The following is a 26332-nucleotide window of genomic DNA, read 5'->3' as shown; positions in this document are numbered from 1 at the left end:
TTGCGGAAGGGTTTATGCAGCTTTCAGACCCACATTACATGGTGATATCCCTGCACAATCGGAGGTGGAGCTCTACTCCCGCTGGCAGATACTTCACCAAATAAATAACGCAAGAAACAGTTCCTGTCTCACTTTTAATGCGCACCCCTGCTTGTTAAACATCGCCCTAAATTGTCAACACAGATCTCTTCTATGCATGACGTGTGCGATGAAGCGAGTTGGTCGCCACAGTACCATTATTAATGAAGTAAGGCACCCACTTATCCCTTTATCTTCAAAATACATTGTGACTGATCGCTATTGACTTTCATTTCTGCTACTAACTTGGAGCCTTAGTAGCTAACTTGCGCGGTGATCGCCAGTACTTGTAAAGTTGCCGCTCAGCCAAATGCAATATTTATATAATAACATGAAAAAAACATAAAATGTAGTCCAAGAGCGGCTGGACATTCCACCTTGTTGTTTCCAGCATTGAGAGGTAACGGGCAGGGGTCAGTTAATTTCCAGTCACTGTCAGGCAACCCAATTTGCACTGCACATGTGTAAACTACGTCATCAGTCGACCTATTTTACAGCAGTTGCAAATCAGGCTACCAAATTTGTACTATCCATGTGCAATATGTCACTCCCCCATCCCCCAAAACATTATATAGTTTTAAGAAATGGCAATATATCATTTATCATTTTTTCTAATATCATATATGGATGCAAAGTGGAGAAATTTATTTTCCATCCATCCATCTGTCCATCCATCCATCCATCCATCCATCCATTCATCCATCCATCTTCTATGCCGCTTATCCTAAATTTCTTTTCTTGGTTGTATACATTATTTTAAGTTGATAAAACAACAGAAAAAAACATTTGCTGGCAAGACATGTTTAGATGGATGGATGATATTTCTTTGTTTACAAAGAAACTCTAGCTTAATACTTTAATAATATAACACTTTAATTCCAATTCCACCTCGTGCATTGTATGGGTTTTTATGTAGGGTCACTGTCGGTGAATACAGACGATAGAAACATCCACATGTTGGAGAAGTCTTTTAATAAGAATTATTAATCAATGAATCCCCAATAAATTACATATATGAAGTATGGTTATTGGCCATTTATGTTCATAAATTAAAAATAAAAAAAATCACAGAAGCTCTGTCGTAAAAATTTCGAGTGAAGAAAGTGACGTAGTTTCACGTACGTAAGGAACGGATCGTGTTTCCGGTACGGATGGTGTAGTTGCCACCAAAGACGCTACAGAGATAAGACTCGTGTGTCATCTATTTCGTAGTATGCCTGCTCAGGTTTGGCCGCCATGATGGGAATCAGAATCCAGAAACATTGCATTTTGCACATGTACTCTGCACACTGTTCAGCCATTAATTGCACTAATAGACGGTCCAAAAGACCATATTTGTCATTTTCGGGGTTCCCAAAGACAAATACGTGTGTGTGATAAAAACGTTAAAAAGATTTATAACACTGGTAGTTTAATTAAATAAATTATAAAATGTTATTTCTTAAATACATTGTATTTTCAGTGACACATGAGGGTAAAAGATTTTTTAAAAGATAAAAATGTAAATGCACTGATGTTTTCTACCTCAAATGTGTAAATCAAAGTTATGCTCACGTTTTTATCTACATGGAGGTCATTTCTGCAGTAGAGCTCAATATTTAGATAGATATGCAATAGATTTTTACACATTTATATATTTATATGGTAAATGGTAAGTATATAAATATATTCATTCTGTTAAGTAAATGACATTCATTCATTTTATCAAAGTGTACTCAATGCGCATAACTTTATTTTACACTCAGTTCAGAGCTCGTGAATACATTTATTCTCCTGCTTCCCATCATGGCGGACTTTCTGCTCCGTGACGTACCACAGTCTGTAACATGCATTTGACGGGGACTCAACAGTCTCATCTATCTAGCGTCTTTGGTTACCACGGCTTCCTGTTTGTCGTGGCTCTGTGGCGAAAAGGATAAGCTTTACATTTTAAGATAAATTGCAAAAAATGTCAATACATTCAGGGGGAAATAATACTTCAAGAAGTAAAAGTGAAGATGAAGGTCACACAGATGTTAGTGGGATAATCGACAACACGAAAAAGTTAAGGTAAAGTCTGCTCTGCTCTCAGATGGTTTAGTAACATGTTATTTATCTGTTTCTTGTGTTCTTCTTTTGGAACGGATCATACTGTACTTGTATTACCCATCGAGATTTTACTACACATTATGGTACACGCACTCATGCGAATATGATGCACACTATAATGATTACAGTGATGTACAGGAAGCATTAACTATGCACACTTAGTGTCACTATTGTCAATATTTATAACTTATTGGGAAAGGTAGCTCCTAGCTTATTCTTGAACATGATGAAAGAAATGGTTGCATATGTTGCCCTGCAATTATTGTGCTTACTAACAGTGACCAAAGTGTGTGAGTCATACTCAACTTTGTATCCTAGCTACAGTTGCACTCAAAAATACACACCCTTCACTGTAAATTATTTTTATGTAATGTGTAAGATGTACCAACGCTCAGGGGCCCTGTTTTTAAAAAGTATAGCAACCTATTGGAAATGTTGACCTTTGACAGCTTCCTTTAGGTGTTTTATGTCTTAAATGAGTAGTATAACATATGCTGTCTGTTTGTCTAACTAGGTTGGAATCCTTGTATCAGCCTGTCGACTCACACAGTAGTCATGAAGTCATCAAGTGTATGCCTTCACCATTACCAGGTAGGTGACTTGATCAACATCGGTTCACCGAATTGCGTGGTCTGCAAAAAACGGCCCTCATTGACTGTTAGGTAAACTTCCACTGGATCTTCCACTCATCTTTTTTCCTTTTCAGTCAAACATTATGATGCTGATACAACAGAGCCAGTTAGCTGTGGTCTTCAGACTTTGGATGAGCTGTTGTCGTGGAATCAAAGTGAGGCAAACCCATTTAATGGGGCAGTCGTCCCTCTGGCAGAGCGGGAACCTGCACTTCGCAGTTGCTCACGTCGCACCTTGGTATCTCATGACATGATGGGTGGATACCTAGATGACAGGTACAGATGTGTATTTGGGCCTGAAATTGTCCAGTTGTCTTTGGATGAGTTACAGTGCCTCACAAAAATGACAACACTCCTCACATTTCAGCAACCATTATAATATATCTCCTCAAGGGACAATGCTATAGGAATGGAACTTGGATGTACTTTAGAGCAGTAATGCGTGATAGAAACTATATGAATTTGGCCCTCGATGGGTTTTAATTCTGTTGCGATAATACATGTTGATGATGCAACCTAACCACAACCCGCAAATTGAGAGCGAAAAGCTGCATCGTCAATGTAAATACGTAAAACTGGTTGTAGCGCCTTTTGGAATGGTTTGCACAAGGCAAAGACTATGCCGATAAATGGGAGAAGTGGATTTACTATCACGTTCATGGGGTTTTTAAGTGCCACTGAACAATTTTACTATCTTGTTGTCATTATATTAATCATGTCTTGTCCTGAAAACATGATGAACATAGCATAAACACAATGTCCACACTGAGTGGAGATGTGCTTGGCAAATAAAGTAGTGTATATTTGCAGCCTGAACACTGAATTTATTCTGTTTTAGGTTAAGCAGGACAAATTTCTATTTAATAAAGATATTTATTTGTATTATTTGATTATGTTAATTTTGTTATTTTGAACTAAAAAAAATATTTCTCATGTATTTGTATTATTCCAATTATTCTAATTATTTTAACATGCATTCAAATGAAATTCAGGTTTAATAAAGGCAAAAAAACCCAGCAACAACAAAACAATCAGCCCAAAAGTAATAAAAAAAAAAAAATTACTTATTTGCCAGGGGCCCTTGGAATTGTCTAATGATGACCTTGGCCAATAGCACTCATCATAAATAAATAAAAAAATGTACAGTTGCATGGATGTAATTGGCCGATCTCAGTCATGGATGCTCGGTATTGGAATTGGCAGCATAAAGCCCTGATTGGAACATCCCTAGTTTGCACCAAAGGAAAAAAACACAATACTTGAAGCTTTTTCTTCGAAGTCTCTGGAGCTAGTATTCGTATTATGTAGTATTATGTATTTAAATGTATCTGCAAAGTTATATTGTATAATTACAGTTTTGCATAATAAATTCCTGTGAATATTCTCCTTCATTCAGGTCATTGTATTCTAAGGGCACTGAATTGGTTGCAACTGGACTGTTCAGGTTGTCATAGAAGATGTTTCGCCCATCATCCAAACAGCCTTCATTGGCCTAGGTAGCATAGACAGCTCTGTCCTCCGTCCCACCTTTTTTTTGTTAGTTCATACCAGGCGATTGTACAACCAGTCACAATTCCAACCTTCAAATCATGTTTTCCAACTAAAAGTCAACTAACATAATCACACTGCTCATTGCATGTCCAGTAAGATCACTCTGATGCTCCTCACATGTTATATGCTGTGTGTTAAAGGGATAGTTCGGATTTTTTGACATGAAGTTGTATGACATCCCAGCAGTGTTTAACAGTGTAATACAACAGTGTATTCAACCAACTTTGATCAGAACTATCCCTTTAATATTATTTTCTAATCTTATTAGTATACAGTAATTAATATTATAATTATCATAAACTCCAATTTCTTTGGTCATTTTGACTGTGGAGGAACTGAGAGTGGCTTGAGTAGATGTTACTACTGCAATCACTGTGTAACAGGATTTTCCTCTATATGAAGGTTTGTACAGGGGACAGCTGCAGAAGCTCCATATGCCTTCTACCACTGGCAGTACATTGATATTTTCAACTACTTCACACACAACTTAGTGACCATTCCGCCTGCTGTTTGGACCAGTGCTGCACATAAACATGGAGTTCTTGTTCTTGGTGAGCCAAAACCCAAAGTACAGGATGTCCCATAAAATTGGGCATAATTTGAAATATGACTGCATAACTACAGCATCTCTGTGTGGAGTTTGCATGTCCTCCTCATGCCTGCGTGGGTTTTTATGGGTACTTTTCCTCCCACATTCCAAAAACATGCATGTTAGGTTAATTGGAGACTCTAAATTGTCCATAGGTATGAATGTGAATGTGAATGGTTGTTTGTCTATATGTGCCCTGTGATTGGCTGGCGACCAGTCCAGGGTATACCCCGCCTTTCGCCCCAAATCACCTGGGATAGGCTCCAGCATACCCCGCGATCCTAATAAGGACAAGCGGCATAGAAAATGGATGAATGGATGGATGCATAACTACAGTACATGTCCTAGGGAAACAAAATTAAGTAGGCTTTATGAGAAACATTTAAAAAATTGGTAAAATTCTAAGAAGATGGTCAAATAGATCAAAATGTTATAACTTTTTTTAAAAGCTTCACAAATGTACCACCTGTGACATGACACATGTCAAGTTGGTAGTCCCTTTGCCCTGCACAGACAGCCTTTCTCTCTTTGTGCCGTGTCCAAATCTGATTTCTAGTTGATGTATTTCTATTGATTTTTTTTTAAATTGCACACTGGACAGAATTTTCTAACATAGAACATGCCTTTTCATTGCTGGTGAATGTCATCCTTCACCCTGAAAAAAAAAAGAGTAAAACATTTACACATCTAAAATTTGAGATCATTTGCACAAGCTGTCTGTTATTCGACTAAAAAAATATTGTCCAATTTCTGTTACACCCTGCATCAAACACAGGTCACAGTTTTATTTGGATCCCATTCAAATGTTATGTAGTTGTATCAGTACATGAGGCCTGAACATTGGCCACAAATGTTATCTTTTTCTTCAAAGTTAATGGAATTCTAAAAAAAAAAATATAAAAGACAACAGTTGCTCAGCATGTGGAAGTAGTGTGCATTGAGATGCCTGTGGTGGGGTTGCCTTTCCTTTTCTCTATCCTCTTCTATACCAAACTTCAAGCAGTGAGATTTTGTACATTACAAAAACAATATATGGCAGAAATGTTCCGTTCAAGTTGTGATGTATTATAGTTGTGTTTTTACTTAGGTCTTCATTGCCAGTTTACACACACTCTGGATTAGTGTTTGTATTTTGTTTGAAGATAAAAAACACCGATTTGACTCAGTCCACCGCTTAAGAAATTAAACACCTGCATGTCCTGCGTGTTGTCTTCCAGACGCTGTACATTACGGTGTGTGTTCATGGTCAGGTAGCTGTTTTTAGCTATTTGTCAGTCTAGAGTGTAGCTGTTGTAGCAGTCCTAAAGTATCAAACACCATTATGAACAAGTGTCCTGACTAAAAGATACATACCGCATCACTTGTATATTTGTATATTTACTTTATCATAATGACAACATTATTATGTATTTGATAATCATTAGTTAGAATAATGTTATTAATAATAATTTCAGTAATTATATGGGTTTAACTTGACAGAATATGATTAGTTTTACTTTTCCACCAATGATGAGTTCGTTAATTGTGGTATTTTCTTTTGTTGTGATTCATCCAATACACAGAATTACTTCCAAATATTACTGCTGCTGCTACTTCTACTACTAATAATACTAATATTTCCATGGTGTTTGTCAGCATAACCTTAAATATTTTTGAAATATCCGTCTGGAAATATAGCAATTAATCTGTGGCATAACTTCATCCATGTTTTGACTTTCTGTTGCATTAAGTACTTCAAAGTACTGAAGTGTACCGTAATATAATGTAGGAGAATATAGCCACACTTTTAAATTAAATAGCTTTTACTAAGCTTATCTTAATCTAAAATGTGGATTAGATAAAAATCTTAAAAACCAGCTCACTAAAATGAAAATATGTGCCTTGATATCTGACCACTTTTTTTTTTTTTTTTTAAGTTCTGCAGTGGTGCACCCTGTTCTGTTAACTGTTGTCCGTCGAAGCTGCCACTCAATCATCTTTCTTTTATTCGTTAACTTTATTGCTGTGCATTTATGAACCCTAAGCTTAAACCGTCTGACTAGAAATAAGGCAAATATTTTTATAAGATTGATAGTTTCTGTCATGTTCATACTAAAATTAAGACAACTACTGTAGTGGAGGCCATTACATTTTATTCATCAACCAAGAGAGTGAGACACACACTTCCTTGTTCCATTACACACTATTGTCTGCTAGAAATAACCAGCTAATGATTAGTGAGCTAAAATGTCCTGAAAGAGCTGAACATTTTCACTTTGGAATGGTTGATTCGATTCAGAAATGTGGAAGTACAGTCACGGCCAAAAGTTTTGGCTGTGACTTCAAAATAATAACGCTCTTGCTTCAGTGTTTATTTTTTTTTTTAAACATTTCACACGTTGGTAATGTACTGTAAAAACAAGCAATTTTTGTGGGGATCACAAAAATGAAAAATGAAGGAGCAAATTTATTGAACTTACGGTCTCACAACAGTACAGTGAATTTACAGTGCATTCGTGTTTTTCTCTGTCTTCATCACTCAGTTTTACTTTCTTTCTTTTTACTTTCTTTTATCCAAACTAAATATATACCTTATATAATAATATTTTGTATTGTTGTTGTTCTGCAATTCAGGGACTTTCATCACAGAATGGACTGATGGAGCAGCGACATGTGAGGCGTTCCTTAAAGACGACTTCTATCAGAAAGTAGCTGATAAGCTTGTTCAAATGAGTCAGTATTATGGCTTTGATGGCTGGCTCATAAACATAGAGAACACACTCAGTGTAAGTACTGCCTTCTCCACATTTTGGGGGGTGCTTTCTTGCACTATATCTTGTATATGCACAGTATTACATAAAAAAACGAAACATTAACTGCACCAATATAGGGAAAAAGCATAGGAACGTAACATTTAAAAATAAAAATAAGACTTTTTATGGCAGCACTGCATGATCCCTGCAGCAAAGTGATAACTTATTGTGAGTGAGAAAAATCTGTTGGAAGTGAGGGTGGAGGTGGAGGGAGGGGGATCTTTGGTCTAAGCCAGTGGTTCTCAATTATTTTCTGTCATGCCCCCACTGGGGGACAGAAATGTTTTCGCGCCCCACCAGATTTGAAATACTTTTGAGAAACTGATCATATGTACTTATTTATATGTACTGGACAGACTGAACTTGAAACTGAAACCAGCAAGACGCAACAAAATGGAATGAAGCATACAAGCGTGTTCAAGAGTCAAATGCTGAGTAGGACAAGTTCATACGCGTTGACAGGTCTGCACTAATATTGAAAGTCCTCCCTGCCTCTTACATCCCCCCCGACAGTTCACCGAGCCACCGCCCCACTATTTGAGATGCACTGCTCTAAGATAAGTTGAATGTAACCAACATGAGTAGCACTGGTCAGCCTGTGATTTGAAGGATTCAGTCAAAGGAATTTTTACAGTTTTCATTTTATCAAATTTGGCTGTGTCATTATGCCAACTGTGATATGCTTTGTATGGTCCACACATTCTATATTCTGTCTGCTTGCAGGAGGTTGCAGTGAAGACTACACCTTTGTTCCTACGCTATCTCACAGATCAGATGCATGAACAAATTCCTGGCAGCATGGTCCTGTGGTACGACAGTGTCATAGAGACTGGACAGCTAAAATGGCAAAATGAATTAAACCAGTCCAACAGGTAAAATCTGACCAAGGTACCTCATTACAGAGTCATGTAAATAAAATTAATGGTAAATTGTAAATGGGCTTTTAGCTTTTATAGCGTTTTTCTATCTTCAAGGTACTCAAAGAGCTTTGACAGTGTTACTAACTGTAAAAGTAGAAAGTAGAGTGAGCCAATTAGTGCTAGAGTTGGTGCGCCACAGCCACACAATCTGAAACGGTCTGTCTGTTAAGTCTGTTGTTTGGTGGACCCCAGATGCAGAGAGTTGCAACAAAAATATATGTATTCTTTAATGCAGTCCAAAAAGGTTTAACACAAGGCGATGGGGCAGAAGGCACACCACGGAGCAGTCCAAAAACAAAAGAACTCCCGAACATGGCAGGACGGCAGTAGTTAGTCCAAAAATGTGTAGCGCTCAAACTGCAAGAAAAAAGGCAGCGGAATTAAATGGTGGAAAAGGTTTACATACCGAAGAAGAGCGGCTGTCTAAATGCCATGGAAGACAAAGGAATAACCCAACAATACTCAGCTTACAGCAGTGAGCAGAAGTAGCTGCTGCAATCAGTTACAGGGGTGCCCAGTGGAACCGCCTCCTGCCAGAGAAGGGAGTTCTGTGGAAAAAAAGAAAGAGGAGGAAAAGGCACGGACAAAATAATAGGAACAGCAGGAATGCAACAGGAGAACGTAAGACTGTCATTTTCAGCATGTAAGTCCAGGCACTACTAAACATCATTGATGTAAGGCAATACAATACATGTGAAATGTATATTATGTCCCAGAGCCAAGTGTTTGTCCGCGTTTGTTCAGAGTACCTCGAACCTCAACGGCACTCCAAAGCTAAAACTTTGACATATTTGAAGGTTTTTAAAAAAAGGAATGCAATGATTACTTTTCCTGGTAACTGATTACATTTATGAAAGAGTAATTAAATGTATTTTTCTGTAAGTAAATATGAACATAATTTGCCTAACGCCGTTAATGACAACAGTACTCGTTACAACTTGTAACTCGTTACAGTTACATCCTGTATATAACCCAACGACCATCTGTAATATTCTGGGGGCCGGATGGAATGTTCTGGGGCATGCATGCCGCTATTTCATTGAAATATGTATCTTATTTACCATAAATGATTATCATGCTGACATACCAGTTAAATAGTGCTACTCTGTCTTTCCACAACAGGGTTTTTTTCAATGCTTGTGATGGTTTCTTCACCAACTACAACTGGACAGCACAAAACCTGGAGTGGATGACTGATTACAATCACACCCACGGTCGCCAGGCTGACATCTATGTGGGGGTGGATGTTTTTGCCCGTGGCGAGGTGGTGGGAGGGATGTTTGAAACCAATAAGGTACAAACTGTACTGTGTTATACACTCACACAAGTATGCATTGGAGGAAAAGTATTTAATCTTTTCCTCTTTTTAAGCAGAGGATTAAAAGTATTTAATCCCCTCCTGATTTTGTAAGATTACCCCATTACAAAGATACAGCCCGTCCAGAATTTTTATGGTAGGAAATAGAGGAGATGACGAGGTGATAGGCAGGTATGCCGTTAAAAAGACTTGGTGGTAATGGAAATGGCGGTAGAAACATTTTGTCATGAACGGCTAAGCCGGAGTAAGGATCCCAATGCAGAGAGTGACGCTTGAAGGTTTAACAAAAAGTTTTAATGTACAACAGAGGGTAGGAACAGAAAAAGGCGGCAAGAGAGTCCAACAAAACACACAGGCCGAGCCTAGCAGAAGTAACAAAAAACACTACTACATAAGGTAGTAGGGAAAAGGCCTGGACAACTAAAAAGCACCACTACAAAAGGTAGCAGGGAACAGGTGAGAGTCCGGTACAGAGGCGCTGCTGGGGTAGCCAAGCAGGAAGAAGTACTCACGGAAGCTGTAGGTCAAAGACTAGGGGACCAATCGGGAATAGCTAAGACGAGAGCTCGAAGAGCGACGTAGCTGAAGGTACGATCTGGCGACTAACAAGTCCGAGTGTCCTGCTTAAGTACACACCGCCTGTAATAGTTTGCAGGTGTGTGCGGGTATCTCCGCCTCCGTCGGCTTGGTGGCAACTGCAAGACACAGCAGACAGGCAGCAGCAAAAAGGACAGACACAGAATGTGACACATTTATTTTTATTACCAGACTTATCAAGACTTCAGTCAGGCTGTGGACTATTTGTGTAATTCAGAAGCATGTCATAACAAAATGTCTGTCTCCATAATAATTGTTAGATTATCAGCTGATCATTCACTGCAAGCACCTTCTCGTTTATACAGGCACTTGAAATGATCCGAAAGTACAACTTTTCTGCCGCCATCTTTGCTCCTGGTTGGGTGTACGAGACCCAAGACAAGACTGAGTTTCGTCATAATCAGGATAAGTAAGATAACCACAAGTTTGCATTACATACAGTGTAATAAGCTTAAAATACATGTGGATGCTGGTTCATTTTGCACTAGGAAAAGTGAAATCTTACAGTAGTAAGATGAAATATCTTCAGACAAGGTATATTGTGCTTATCTTTAATTGGGTAAGATTATTTGTCTTAGCAGTTTTCCTTTTTGCTGGCGATATTACTTATTTTAAGTATTGTTGTTTTTTTTTTCTCGATAAGGTATTGACCCGGATTTTAAGGCCTCTTTTGGATTATGTATGAATGTTATATTATGAATGTATACTTTAAAAGGTCAGCATTAAAATCAAGGAAAAACATACTGAAATTAGTTATATTCGACAAAAAAATTACCAATCGAATAACAAGAATAACAAAATTGTCAAGGTTGTGTAAAAAAAAACAGTAACACCCTAAAACTAGTGCGTTTCCGCTAAAATTTGTATTGTTGTGGGTAACATGTGAATTAAGAATAGTACTAAAATAAGTGAATACATCTTAGTTACCAAAAAACAATAAGAAACATCAGTGTCAGATCGCACCATCCATCGTTGTTTGAGCCAAAGTGGACTTAATGGGAGAAGACCAAGGAGGGCACCACTGTTGAAAACAAGTTATAAAAAAGTCAGATTGGACTTTGCCAGGCTACATATTGACAAGCCACACAGCTTCTAGGAGAATGTCCTATGGACAGATGAGAAAAAATTGAACTTTTTGGCAAGGCACATCAGCTCTATGTTCACAGACGAAAAAATGAATTAGATCAAGAGAAGAACACTGTCCCTACTGTGAAACATGGAGGAGGCTCTGTTATGTTCTGGGGCTGCTTTGCTGCATCTGCAACAGGGTGTCTTGAATCTGTGCAGGGTACAATGAAATCTCAAGACTATCAAGGGATTCTAGAGAGAAATGTGCTGGCCAGTGTCAGAAAGCTTGGTCTCAGTCGCAGGTCATGAGTCTTGCAACAGGACAATGACCCAAAACACAGCTAAAAAACACCCAAGAATGGCTCAGAGGACAACACTGGACTATTCTAAAGTGGCCCTGACCTTAATCCTATTGAGCATCTTTGGAAGGAGCTGAAACATGCCATGTGGAAAAGACACCCTTCAAACCTGAGACAATTGGAGTAGTTTGCTCATGAGGAGTGGGCCCAAATACCTACTAAGAGGTCAAAAAGTCTCATTGACAGTTACAGGAATCGTTTGATTGCAGTGATCCTCAAAAGGTTGTGCAACAAAATATTAAGTTATGGGGTACCATCATTTTTGTCCAGGCCTGTTTCATGAGTTTATTTTTTTTCAATCATTCTGTTGGAGCATGATTGAAAAGCAATGTCTGACGTTCATTGGTTAAATTTCATACTGTAGAATTTTTATTTATGATTACTTTTTTCAGATTCAAGTTTCTTTCTGTGACTGTTGTGAGTTTTTCTTTCTTTGAACGAAGGGTACCAACAATTTTGTCCACGTGTGTACGTAAATAATTCATGCAAAGGGCCAACAAAAAACAAACTGGGTGCGAAAAATGGCCCCTGGGCAGCACCTTGGCCATCCTTTACTGAAGTAATACAGTTTGTACTAAAACTTAAAATAAGCATGGGGCATGTCTGATGTCTTCCGTTTTTTTGTGGCCACGGTGTTGGTACGTATTTGTGGGTTTCTTTATTTATTCTGTTATTTTATATGAATTTATAGCCCTTTTTCCTGTTTTTCTTTTGACTTATTTACTTGTCTCTGTCAAATTTCCGCTTGGGCATCTCTGTGTGTAGTTTGCATGTTCTCCCCGTGTGTGCGCATGGGTTTTCTCTGGGTACTCCGGTTTCCTCCCACATTCCAAAAACATGCATGTTAGGTTAATTGGTGACTCTAAAATTATCCATAGGTATGAATGTGAGTGTGAATGATTGTTTGTCTATATGTGCCCTGCCATTGGCTGGCGACCAGTCCAGGGTGTACCCTGCCTCTCGTCAGCTGGGATAGGCTCCAGCATACCCCGAGCCTAGTGACGATAAGCGGCAAAGAAAATAGTTGGATGGGATACTTAAACGTGGCGCAAACATGGACCCTTCCCAGGAGTGGCCGGCCAACCAAAATTACCCCAAGAGCACAGCGACCACTCATCCAAGAGTTCAAAAAAGACCCCACAACATCCAAAGAACTGCAGGCCTCACTTGCCTCAGTTAACGTCAGTGTTCATGACTCCACAATAAGAAAGGCACTGGGCAAAAACGGCTTGCATGGCAGAGTTCCAAAACAGACTACTGCTGAACAAAAAGAACATTAAGGCTCCTCTCAGTTTTGCCAGAAAACATATTGAACCCCAAGACCTTTGGGAAAATACTCGGGGTCTGACGAATCAGAAGTTGAACTTTTGGAAGGTCTGTGTCCCATTACATCTGGTGTAAAAGTAACGCCCGATTTCAGAAAAAGAACATCATACCAACAGCAAAACGTGATGTCGGTAGTGTGATGGTCTGGGTTTTGCTGCTTCAGAACCTGGAAGCCTTGCTGTGATAAATGGAACAATGTCTGTCTACCAAAAAATCCTGAAGAAGAATGTCCGCCCATCTGTTTGCGACATCAAGCTGAAACCAACTTGGGTTCTGCATCAGGACAATGATCCAAAACACACCAGCAAGTCCACATCTGAATGGCTGAAGAAAAACAAAATGAAGACTTTAGAGCGGCCTAGTCAAAGTCAAGACCTGAATCTTATTGAGATGCTCTGGCATGACTTTCGTGTCAATGTGGTTCCTCTGTCCCTCCCTATTGAGAAATGAGCCTAAAAAATTAATCCGTCCACAAAACTTTGTCTTAAAACTTTGAGGCTCATTTCTGTACTTTCTGGCAAATTCCATCCTGGTTTTCCTATTTTTCTTAATGAGTGGTGTGCATCTTCTGGAGTAGCCATTGTACTTTTGTTCTGCAGTTTTGCGGTCTTCTATGAAGAGTAGATAATCACCATCTATTTTTCATAGAAGACTGCATGAACAAAAGTTTCTTCTGTTGCTGATGTCACTCAGTTGTTTTATGGTGTGTCTGTACATCTCTCACAATGTTTCTGTCATTGCCTGCTGATGTTTCCTTCTTCTTCGGGGCGCTCCAAATTGTTGTACTGGCTATGACCAAATGTACCAGTGTTTGTGCAATGGTTCTGAGTTTCCATCATACCTCAGATTCACAGTTGCTTGTTTTTCCACCCATAGACAGCTCTCTGGTTTTCAGGTTGTTTTCATCTGTAAATGCAGACTACACAAATAAAAACTATCCTACACGATCTGAAACTGAGCGTAGACATTCAGTGCTAATTATTGATTGAATAATCAATGCAATAGGACACCTGGGCAACAAAACACACATCAGTCACATGTTCCAATACTTTTTCTCACCTGAAAAACGGGTTAAAAAAAACAAACAAACAAATGTTTTCACTCTACAGCGAAAAAAAAAAGACACTGTTCCAACACCACTGGTGGGCACTGTATATATATTTGTTTTCTGCATGTAAAACTATATTTATTTTCTATGAAAATGTGTTAATATTTGGGTGTCTGTAACGGATTAATTGGCTTTAGATTATTTCTAATGGGAAAGATTGATTCTGTTTTTGTCCGTTTGAGTTTTCGACTTTTTGGAATGGATTAATGGCAAAAACCGAGGTGCCACTGTACAGTATTTCACTTTTTATATTATAGGGAACTAATGACTGGGATTATCTTTTTGAAACAAGTCTGTTCTCTCTGTAGGTTCTGGGATCTGCTGAAAAACAGTCTATACATTCATCGTCCATCTGTGCCACTGCCCTTCATTTCTTCTTTTTGTCAGGGCTTTGGGAATGCTTTCTATTGGAATGGAAAGGTAACACTCTGAAATATGTGGAATATGAACATTATAAGCATTACTTTGTTTGGTCATCGACATTAGTACTTATTGTACAGATATGTACAGTATGTGTTAAGCAAAATAATGTTCCAATAGAACAAGACAAATTTTCATGTTCTGTTGGCAGATTAATTAGCTTATTTTAAATAATACAGTACATCTCAGAGGCCATCATAAATATTACTTACGATTAGCAAATTGGTCTAACAGAAAATGCACTTTTAAGCTTGATTTTGACCTTTGATTTCCACATTTTGTAGTGTACTGTTAGCACTTTTATGTTTTATTTTGGTTACAGTTTGATTAAACTGATTAAATCAATTTCCATTACTTTATATTGAAAAAATCCTAACAAATTGGTTTGTGTTTGACTTTAGCGGTTTCACTCTATTGTAGATTGAAGTGTTCAAATGCATGATGCTACGACTTGGCAAACCTCTGACCGATGGTTCGTGGACACCAGTTTGAGAATCCCTGCATGAACACAACTACAAACACATAACCCAACATGCCTGTGAATATTCTCATTCATCCAGGTCATGGCCTTAGGGCTTTCTCAGGTTGTCGAAGACGTTTTGCCTCTTATCCGAGCAGGCTTCATCAGTTTATGCTGAAAGACTAGGTGGGACACACACCAGTCAGACTAGATAGGACAGGTCTAGTCTAGTTCATGCTCAAAGACTTGGTGGGACACACACCAGTCAGACCAGATAGGACAGTTCTAGTCTGAAAGCCTGGTGCAAGATCCAATCCATTTATCCTCTAAAGGAGGAGGCAGGTCCAGACAGAAATGGTTGGTTCTTTAGTGGTGTCAAATGATGATCGTTAGGATACAATGGGGTGGGGCCTCTGCCCGCCAACGATGGTTGTTGGTCGGTATTACCTTCGTTAGCATCTCATTCAGATGTAATGATGGTGATGGACCAAATGGACAGGTCTTGCCACTTACCACAAAACCGTGAAGGAAGCAAAAACAGAATATTTATCAAACACATAATTTCTAGCAATAGCCATCGCCCCAGAGTGTTATTTAGCACCATTAATTCTGTCATTAACCCTGTCACTGTTGTTTTTAATGATGTTTCTGAACGCACATGTAGTACACTTCAACTGCTAGTCTGCCTGACTCCCCTGTAAAACACACCTTTGAGAACTTTGAGCCAATCTCCACTTCTCTTCTGAAAAAAATCAGTCCAATAGTTAAACCCCACCAACTGCCCTCTAGACGTTGTCCCTGCAAGGATAATGAAGGAGGTTATAGATACCATTGTTCCCAGCCTTGTTCTATTTATGAACAGCTGCTTCATGCTGGGTATTGTCCCCACTGCCCTTAAGCAAGCTGTAGTTTAGACCACTTCTTAAAAAAACAAACCTAGACCCATCAAAGTCTGTCCAACTTCCGTCCAATTTCACATCTGCCCTTTCTGTAGAAACTTGTTTCTCACAACTCCAGTCATATCTGTCTATCCATAATATTGCTAACAAATTTCAATCTGGCTTTAGAACCCGTCACAGCACAGAATCCGTGTTATTGAAAGTACACAATGACATCCTCACAGCCCTTGGCACTAAAAACTCTGTTGTGCTGGTGTTTTTAGACCTTACAGCTGCTTTTGATCATGTGGACCACTCAGTCCTCATCTCCCTCGTCTTGAACAGTGTGTTGGCCTACGTGGCTCTGTTCTTAAATGGTTCATGTCATATCTCACCAACAGGACTTTTTCAGTAATGATTAATGACTTCTTCTCTACAACCACTCCCCTCTCTTCTGGCGTGTCCCAGGGTTCCATCCTTGGCCCCACCTTATTTTCACTATACATTCTACCATTAGGACCAATTATCTCCAGACACAATATGCATTTTCATTTTTATGCCGATGACGTACAACTCTACCTACCAGTAATGTTCAGTGACAAGAACACACTAGATCCCCTCCATAGCTGCCTTCATTACATCAAACAATGGCTGTCTCAGAAACGGAGTACATTGTTTTTACCCGCTATTCACAGCACAGGGAAACCTAAAGTTTGATAAGCAAATTCGTTCTGTGGTCAGAGCAAGTTTCTTCCACCTCAGGCTCCTGGCAAAGGTAAAGCCCTTTTTGTCAAGTACAGATCTTGAAAAAGCGATTCATGCTTTCATCAGCTTGAGGCTTGATTATTGTTATGCCCTCTACACTGGAGTAAATCAGTACCTCCTCCGCAGGCTCCAGTTGGTACAAAACGCAGCTGCTAGCCTTCTTACTAATGCTCCAAAATATGCCCATATCACTCCAGTTCTCCGTTCTCTCGATTGGCTCCCGGTACATTCTAGAATCAATTTTAAAGTCCTTTTATTTAGCATACTTGGCTGAGCTCTTAACTGTCCGTCACCATTCCAGGACCCTGCGCTGTTCTCGACACACAACATTAGAAGTCCCAAGGATGAAATACAAAAAATGGGGGGATCGTGCTTTTGCTGCGTTTGCCCCCACACTTTGGAACTCCCTTCCACCTGCGCTACGATCTACTACAGAGTTGTCAGTTTTTAAATCTCTTTTAAAAACTCATTTAATCAGACTGGCTTATGACACATGATGATTATATGTACTTTAGTTGTGATTCTGTGCCTGTATTTTTATTTTTTATTTTGAGTAAAAACAAGAATAAAAACAGGTTAGATAGATAAGATAAAAACAACTGTTGGTGTTTACAGGACACCCACACACACTGACCAATACCTACTTTTTGCTTTGCGCCACTCCCTGGAACACAAACTGGACGTTATCAGAACCCCACAACACTGAGCTGATAATGTTCCCACCAGCTCGCAGGCCCAAGCGAAAGAGCATTAAGCGCCTGAGGGGTGCCCTCAAAACCTGTGGTTACCCCAGCTGGTAGTTTGTGGGAAGTGCATTTCGTTCCAGAAAGAACAACAAAAGAAAAGTGGATGAGGAAGAAAAGATTAGCAGACAGATAACATTGTCATCCCGTCTCAGGCCTATCTGAGAAACTCAGAAGGATTTTTTTAAAAACACAACATACCTGTACACTCCAAACCTGCTAACACTTGAGACAGAGTTTGGTACACTCCAAGGACAGGACACCCCATACCCAGAAGAACAATCTGGTGTATGCTGGGTATAATAGGTAATAAAGTGCACGGCTAATTGTTTCTGACTTCTGTAATGTTTGCAGGTGCTCTATGATTCTCTTCTTATACCCACTGGTTGGGTCTCTTTTTAGTCTCTCATGTGTGTTTGCGTCATTGAGAAGTGTAATAACGTGTTGTGTTAAGAGTTACTGTGCATCTCCCCTTGTCTGCTGGCAAGATTGTGATGTTTTCATCTTTGCTCAGCGATATCACAGCTTTTCTTTCCTCGAGGGTAAGGTTAGAAGGTGGAGCCTTGGCAGTAGAGAGAGCTGCCGACTCTTTTAACCTAATTTGTACCCCTTCGGTTTCAGTTAGGTTATTTTTCTCAATAGCTGATTCTGTCGCAGTGATCACCTATTGGAACTTGCTGTGGTGTCATGGCATGAACTTAACCTTTTCACAGACTTCCTCAGGCAAAATCATTTGTCATTTGAGGAGTATTTTGTCAAATTTTACCTTGAGGCTTTCAATAGTAAAATTGACTTGCCTTTTGTTTGCCTTTTCCAGGATTTTGTAACTGATATTTACAGGTATGACAACTGGTAAAAGTACGGTCACACTGGTACCAGTGTACCATGTACCACCTGTATTACCAATGTGACTGTTCGTACTGGCTTCTTTTTGTCTATTTTTAAACAAGTTGGTGTTTGGTGGGACTTAAGTAATGTAGGGTATTTTGGAGTGCTGAAGTGTTTATTCTTCACTGGACTAGAATTGAACAATACAGTGTGTAATTATTGTAGTGTATGAGTGTTCTGTATCGTACTGGGAGCCAGGTTTTAGTTAAACAAAGTAGAGTTACCGTATGTTAAAACCGGGCATGCACTTTGTGAAATAAGTTCATTTCTAGCTTGATTCTGAGTTTAGTGTACAGTATACAGTCGCAAACAAGGAACAGTTAGAGTTCAGCAGCGTAATTTTTTCTTCATGTACTGAACGTTATATTTTATCTGTGTGTATTTAGCGGGAAAAAGACAGAAAGTGGTTCAACTTATCTGCCCAAGAAATCCAGCCATGGTACTACCGTGATGAGCTGGAGGATCTGGGCTGGGTGAGGAGCCGTGGTTGCCCAGAGGATGCCTGGAATGGAGGATCTTCATTACTCCTGGATGGATTCATCCCTGCAAGTCATGCTTCACCAGTTTGTGCCAGGTTTGTCCTGATCTTTACTCTGCCTTCCATCATTTTCTTTTGGCGTATGTGGCTTTTAGAGGTCCCCTCATCTTTCCTGTTCTTGTGCTAATTAAAATTGTAGGATCTTCTCCCTTCATGTGCCTCTTGCGTCCAAGACCCTGGTCAGCATTAGATACAAGTCATCTTCTCAAGTCACAGTTTCACTGGAGCTCAAGATGACTCGTACTGGTCTTTTCACAGAGGAGCACAGCTATGATATGAAATGTAGGTTTCTCTTTCTTTTTACTTTATACGTATTTGTGGTCCTGGAAGCCTGGCACGTAAGGGGGGAAAGCCGCACAAGATTCTCACCCTCTACGCAAGTCAGCCACTATAATAGCCACTGTAAATATTGGACCAAAACTCGAAGAACAAATTCCAAAACAACACACAATGGACGAGTGGAATGATATTTTTGATAGAAATCTCAATTCTATGTTTCTCACTGTGGTAACTAAAAAGGAAATCACTAATATTGTTAAAAACTTTAAGACAAAAACATCAACTGATGGTTATGGAATAGAAATGGAAACAATTATCAGTGTGATTGTAGACCCGTTAACATATATTAGTAATTTATCATTTCAGACTGGAACATTTCCCACCAAAATGAAAATAGCCAAAGTGGTTCCAATTTTTAAAAAAGGTGATAAACATAAATTTTACTAACTATCGACCAGTCTCCTTGTTACCTCAATTTTCTAAAATTATGAAGAAGCTATTTAAAAATAGGTTGGACAAATTTATTAATAAGAATGAATTACTAGCAGGTAGTCAATATGGATACAGAGCTAATGTTTCAACTTCTATGGCACTGATCGAAATCACGGAGGAAATCACTGCTATAGACAACAGAAGATGTGCAGTATTTATGGATCTGACAAAAGCTGTCGATACAATTAATCACAATATTTTAACATCAACGTTAGAAAGGTATGGAATTATAGGATTATCTTTGAATTGGGTTAAAAGCTATCGAGCAAAGAGGAAGCAATTTGTAAAACTAGGAGAATACACATCTGGGAGTTTACATACCACGTGTGGAGTACCCCAGGGGTCCGTATTGGGACCAAAACTGTTTAATTTGTACATTAATGACATTTGTAAAGTAACAAAGTTACTTTAAAAAAATTACTTTAAAAAAAATTATCCTTGAACCTAAGTAAAACTAAAATAATGCTATTTGGAAATAGCAGAAGGGATACGTACGATCAAATACAAATAAACAGAGTGGACATTGAAGAAGTGAAAGAATACAGATTCCTGGGGATCATAATAGACAAAAAAATGAGTTGGAAATCTCATATTAAAAATATACAACAAAAGGTGGCGAGAAATATCTCTATATTGAACAAAGCAAAATATGTTCTTGACCAAAAATCACTCCACACCCTGTACTGTTCCTTAGTATTAGCATATTTAATGTATTGTGTGGAGATTTGGGGTAATAATTACAAAAGCAATCTTCACTCACTCACTGTACTGCAGAAAAGATCTGTGAGGATCATTCATAATGCCGAGTATAGAGAACATACAAACCCTTTATTTTTAAAATCACAAATATTAAAATTTGCAGATTTAGTACTCCTTCAAACCGCTAGAATAATGCATAAAGTTAATAACAACTCGTTACCCAAAAACCTCATAAAGTATTTCTCAATCAGAGAGGAGAAATATGATCTTAGAGGAAAATTAAACTTAAAACATTTATACGTGAGAACTACGCTGAAAACCCACAGCATTTCTGTATGTGGAATTAAATTATGGAACGGATTGAGTAAGAAACTTAAACAATGTACCGAGATGAGCAAATTAAAAAAACAACACAAGCAGTTGATGTTTGCTAAATACAAGGCAGAAGAGTCTTCATCATTACAATGATATTCTGTCATGCTCATTTTTTGTTTTTTATTGTTATTTATTATTATAATGACTGTCATATAAAAAATGAGATGGAATGCAGGAAGTGAGTAATATGTACTGTACAAGATGTGGAATGGATGGGGGGGTAGGATTGCTTCTTCCTACTCCTTTTGGACATGTGGAACCATGAAAGAATCGTTCATGAGATGTATTCCATTGTAACCAAACCAAACTATACACCTTCATTCAAGATATGCACGCTGTTTATTATTACTGGCATTTGGAAAATGAGTCATTATAACGGCTATAAAATAGAATAGATCGAGTGATGACACTCGTGCCATAGAAGGATGTACTGACACCACTAGATTCACACTGATCTTTCAAGATGGAATGTTGACCATTAGGGTGGAATACGTGGTGGACCAGCTACACTCTTGTCCAGTCTAGTATGGTTTTTAAATGTAAGATGACGTGCTGGCGTGCATACATCATTTACATTGACAAAATGTACTAAATCGACAAACAACCCAGACATTTTGAGTAGATTCCTACTCTTGTGATCACAGTTGTCTGTTTTAATTGTTTTTGCTTTACGGTTCCTCCTCCAGGGATGTTCTTGTTTGTGATATTATTCATTAAGAGTTTCATGTTGGCTTTTAAATGTTTGAAAATGATTTCAAATGTTTGTTTTGTTGCAGTAACAAGTATTTCTCCAGCTCTACTCCATGAAGGGCACGAGTTAGTGCGGCAGTTGACACATCAACAAGGAAATGTGGACACAGGTTGGACAGTCAGGTGAAACCAATTCAGATATCTCATTTAAGAAACATTCTGGTGAAATGCATAAAGCAGGGGTGTGCAGTGCTCCTGCTGCTCGTTTTTTTGATGGGCCCATGGCTCCACCCCCCCAAATTGTTGATAATAACTAGTAAAAAGATGGTTTGTCTTTAGATATATGAACTATTTTAAAGCCTTTTTATCAAAGTGGCTCCCTGCATTCAGTATGCGACGCTGTTTTGGGAAAACTTCAGACAGCCTCCTCCACACCTCACCCTCATCCTGACAGCTAAAACAGTGTTTAAAAAAAACAATGTGCAGAGAAGTACTCACAGTTGTGTTTACACATTATGGGTGCAATATTTGACTGACATTTGCATTTGAACGGTCTCTATTTTCATGTTTTTAGGTTTTGGAAGTTGGACATTTACGGCTTTATTCTTAGAGAGGTTTTGGTTAACATCCAGCCGGTTGGTGAGCCTTGTGACACATTTTTCAGCTGCAGGCTGGGGGAAATCATGGTGAGAACATCCAGCTGTGTTTTGTGAGGCGAATCTTAATTTACAATTATATGTTGCCTGACAGTTTTGTGATTGTTTCAGATTTTTGGGTCTCTTTTAAAATGCCCTCCAATGGAGTTAAATCATTCCTAAATTTAAACCAGCTACTGTAAATCCTACAGTTCATATGGCAACCAGTCTTGTCTTGTGTATGTCAAGTTCTTTTGGACTTATGCCAGTCTGCACTTGAAAAGGCTGAGAAGATCAGAGAGGACGCTTTTATCAACTCAACTCCAGTAGATTCTTGAGTTTTATTTCACACTTGGAACTACTTACAGGAGCTTGTCTGGTTAGGTTGTTAATCTTTGATTCAAAGAGGAATAGCATCAAATTTCTACTCAGACTAAACACAGTCGTATCTAAGAAGCAACAGTAGTTGTTAGATAACTGTGGTCTCTCCAGTCTTCTCTTGGTACCAACATTTGGGTAGTTGTTACGACATTCGAGTCGTGCCTTTTGTTATTTACCAATTATTCACTCTGTACAGCCACCTAGCATCATATAATGCAACCCAACCCCAACCTTTTTTGACCCACGGACCGGCTTGTGTTCCCACAAATCTCTCGCGGACCGGGGGGGGGGGTCGTACATCATAGAAATCTAATTTATTTTATTTATTATGTATTGTGTAAAACTAAGACATGAATAACATCAAATTAAAAGCACAAAATGAATGCCAACCCACCATCCACCAGTTCAAGCCTGGAGTTTTTTTATTGACACCAAATTTGAGGTTAAAGAAAAATGGTAAAAATGCGGTAGTAGCATGAGACAAAGTTAGCACACGCACAGTGGACATGCGTCAAGTGAGATGGATGCAAGAGAGAATCCGGCCACTTTTCAAAATAAAACATCCAAAAACAAAATAACTAATGGAAATTATTTTTTCTTTCTGTGCGGCCCGGTACCAAATGCGGCCCGGGGATTGGGAATCACTGATATAATGCATGTCATAGGTATGTCACATAGGAGTCAAACAAGTCAATTTTGCATCGTATTTGCGTTAGATTTTTGAACACATGGGTTTTTTTCAGATTTGTCAGAATTGTTATACTCTTTGATGAACACACTCTCAAATAAGCCAAATACAACAGAACAGTGTATGATGAAGGTCAAAATCCTGATATCAAGCCTTGGACCCTGTGACTGTTATAGTCAGGTCTGTGTTGTTGGACAGATCGTGACGTGTGGTGTGCTGTGTTGGTGTCAGTTCCTAATCCAACCCAATCCACTGTAGAACACATTTATAAACACTGCTTCCAAAGTGCTAGTAAAGACTAGTAAAACAATAAATAAGAAGTAAAAGTACAAATTACGAGAGTAAAAACTAATCAATCAAAGACATTTAAAACATTAAAATATTTAAAACAAGAAGTAACACAATAAAAGCAATAGATAAAAGAAATAGGTACAAATAAAAACTAGGATAAATAAAACCAATTCAAACAAAAAAGAAAAGAATAAAAGACACAGACGACCAAGTTAAAAGCCAGAGAATAAAAGTGGGTTTTAAGACAAGACTTGGAGCATTCAATTGTGGGGGCCGTTTTTACATGAGGGGGGAGAGTGTTCCACAGCTTGGGGCCGATGACAGAAAATGCCCAGACTCCCCGGTCTTAAGTCTCGTCTTGGGCACCACTAGTTGGAGCTGACTTTCGGACCTCGGTGTGCGCTGGAGTGTAAATTTGGGATCCGAGATGTATCGAGGGGCCAGTCCATTCAACGCCTTAAAACAAGTAAAATCTAAAACGAAAATATAAAACGAACAGGCAGCCAGTGCAGGGGGGCGAGAATTGGCGTGATGTGCTGCGAGTTCTAGACTAACTGTAAGCGAGAGAGCGCATTGTGGCTTACTCCAAAGTAAAGCGCATTGCAGTAGTCCAGACGTGACAAAATAAAGGCATGACTTGTTCTAAATGTTGCAAAGATTAAAATTATTACATTTTAGATAAAAGCAAGATTTTACACTGGCATTGATCTGTTTATTAAGTTTAAGACACCAAGGCTGGTGGCTGTAGGACGTACAGTACATGGTTCCTCGTACAATACACTCCTTAAGAACAATAAGAACACACATTTTTATTGTCATGTATTGGGTCACAGATTTAGATTTTTACATTGTTTTGTGAGTGCTAGACTAGACTAAACCAAACGGTGGGTTTAATCATAACAGTCATCAGCAAAGATTAAAGGGTTCCGTGCTTGGCCAGTGCAAGGCCACGTCGCTACACAATATATGTAAAGAAGAAGCAAAAGTCGGTTCTTGACTGACAATGTTGAATTCTTTCCTCGTACTCGTTTTGATTATTTTGTTCCCTCTTTTCTGTAAGTTCCTAGATATTGCCGGTCAACAGACAGCCCCAGAGAAGGTTCAGGACTTTTGTATTCATGACATTGTGTGGCTGCGTGGTGCTGGGTCATCTCCAGGGTCCTCTGACTGCTGCCTGTATCTCAACGCGACACTACGCTGGGAGTACCCGACCGACCTTGTACGGCATTTCAAGGTATACTATCGCCAGCTTGGTGGACCGGATCCCAGAATGGCTGCAGGTCAGCTGGTTGCGGTGGGCCGGGCATATTCAAAATTGTACAGGATAACAGAACTCCCAGTCCTTGAGCCCCCAGGCCTGCTTGAATTGGTAGTGGAGCCAATCACAAGGAAGGCGTTCCCACTGCCAGAGAGCTGCTGGGCAAGAACAACTGTTAGCTACACTGACATTGAATGTAAAAACTGTTGAAAAGTCAAGTCCACCGTGTCACAATATGACACCATATTGCATTAGACAAAGCTTCTGATCAAGACAAAGCGGTATTGTCTACTGTTTTAACAAAGATTATAGATGAAGAATGACTTTGATCATACTTGATTTACTGTCTACTATACTACAGAGGAACCCGTTTATGTCGACAACCCATCTAAGTCACCCAACTCATGAAGTGTTCTATGTACAGTTGGGGAGGCAGGTGAGGCTCTTCACCTGTCATGATGAAAAATAAAATAAATATTAATATTCGTCCAATGAACTGTATTATAAATATTTTCTGTATGATTCCAATTGTTTTTAACATTTTCTTAAGTAAAAATAGCTGAATTTGCACATTTCCAGATCAAATACAGGGCAGAAATCTAAAATGAGTCTTCTGTGCTTAGTGTGCACGCTCCTTCCACTGGGGTAATAATGGATGTAAGTTTTTGTCAACAATTTCTCTGGAGGAAAACTTTGGATGCACAGTTGCGCTCTCCTCCGCATGTCCTGCACTGCTTGCCTGATCAGTCCCCTGTCCCTCCGGAGGATGTTAACTTCAGCTCTGATTCGCTGTTCGATGTCATCGAGGTCATGTGGTGTCACATACACTTTTGGTTCGAGATGGCCCCACAGAAAAAAGTGACCTCCAGGGCCATTCCACTGGGCAGTTCAAAGCAATAACATAATCACCAAAAAGCTCTGTCAGCCGATCAGTTACAGTTCTCCTCCGGTGTGGTGGAGCACCATCTTGGGCCCACCAAGCACGTGCCAACTAACCATTTCCTTGAAGACGAAAATGCGGCATTCCTCTGAGAGTATGAACGACATGCAGAACATTCAGAGATAATCATCACCGTTGATGTTGTTGCGTAAAAAGTACGGTCCAACAATTAAAACTATTTCAAGACTAATCTTGTCGGAATAATCTGGCCATCGCAGTGTAGAAGAACAAAAATTCCCATTTTGCATCACAGTTTATCACTTTTCCTGATATTCTCCATCCATCCATCAATTTTCTTTACCAATTATCCTTCCTCAAATTTGAGCCCTTTAATTTTTTGGAGGATTTTTTTTGTCCACCGGGAAAACGGGCTTGTGTTCAGTCATGCATGCAATTATGCAAAAAATTTTGGTATGAACCGAAGGATGATGTCCATACCAACATATGCAAATAAAGAAATTTCATGAAAATATTCAATTGTAACTT

The 26332-nt window shown here is 39.0% G+C and overlaps 1 protein-coding gene across 1 annotated transcript; it reads left to right on the top strand.

Annotated features, from left to right (window-relative positions):
- Positions 1–1961: 1961 nt before the first annotated feature.
- On the top strand, positions 1962–26332 carry engase (endo-beta-N-acetylglucosaminidase). Its single transcript, XM_054760481.1, has 14 exons — positions 1962–2127; positions 2681–2757; positions 2873–3074; positions 4752–4900; positions 7552–7703; positions 8454–8602; positions 9773–9944; positions 10871–10974; positions 14735–14846; positions 18967–19154; positions 19258–19400; positions 21740–21836; positions 22228–22339; positions 24709–26332. Exons 1-14 carry the CDS (start codon positions 2027–2029, stop codon positions 25114–25116), a joined length of 2166 nt encoding a protein of 721 aa, XP_054616456.1. The 5' UTR covers positions 1962–2026; the 3' UTR covers positions 25117–26332.

This window comes from Dunckerocampus dactyliophorus, chromosome 18 (assembly GCF_027744805.1).
Source record: "Dunckerocampus dactyliophorus isolate RoL2022-P2 chromosome 18, RoL_Ddac_1.1, whole genome shotgun sequence".
Taxonomy (NCBI): Eukaryota; Metazoa; Chordata; class Actinopteri; order Syngnathiformes; family Syngnathidae; genus Dunckerocampus; species Dunckerocampus dactyliophorus.
The sequence above is the reverse complement of the archived record's forward strand: the minus strand, read 5'-3'. Positions and strand labels throughout refer to the sequence as shown.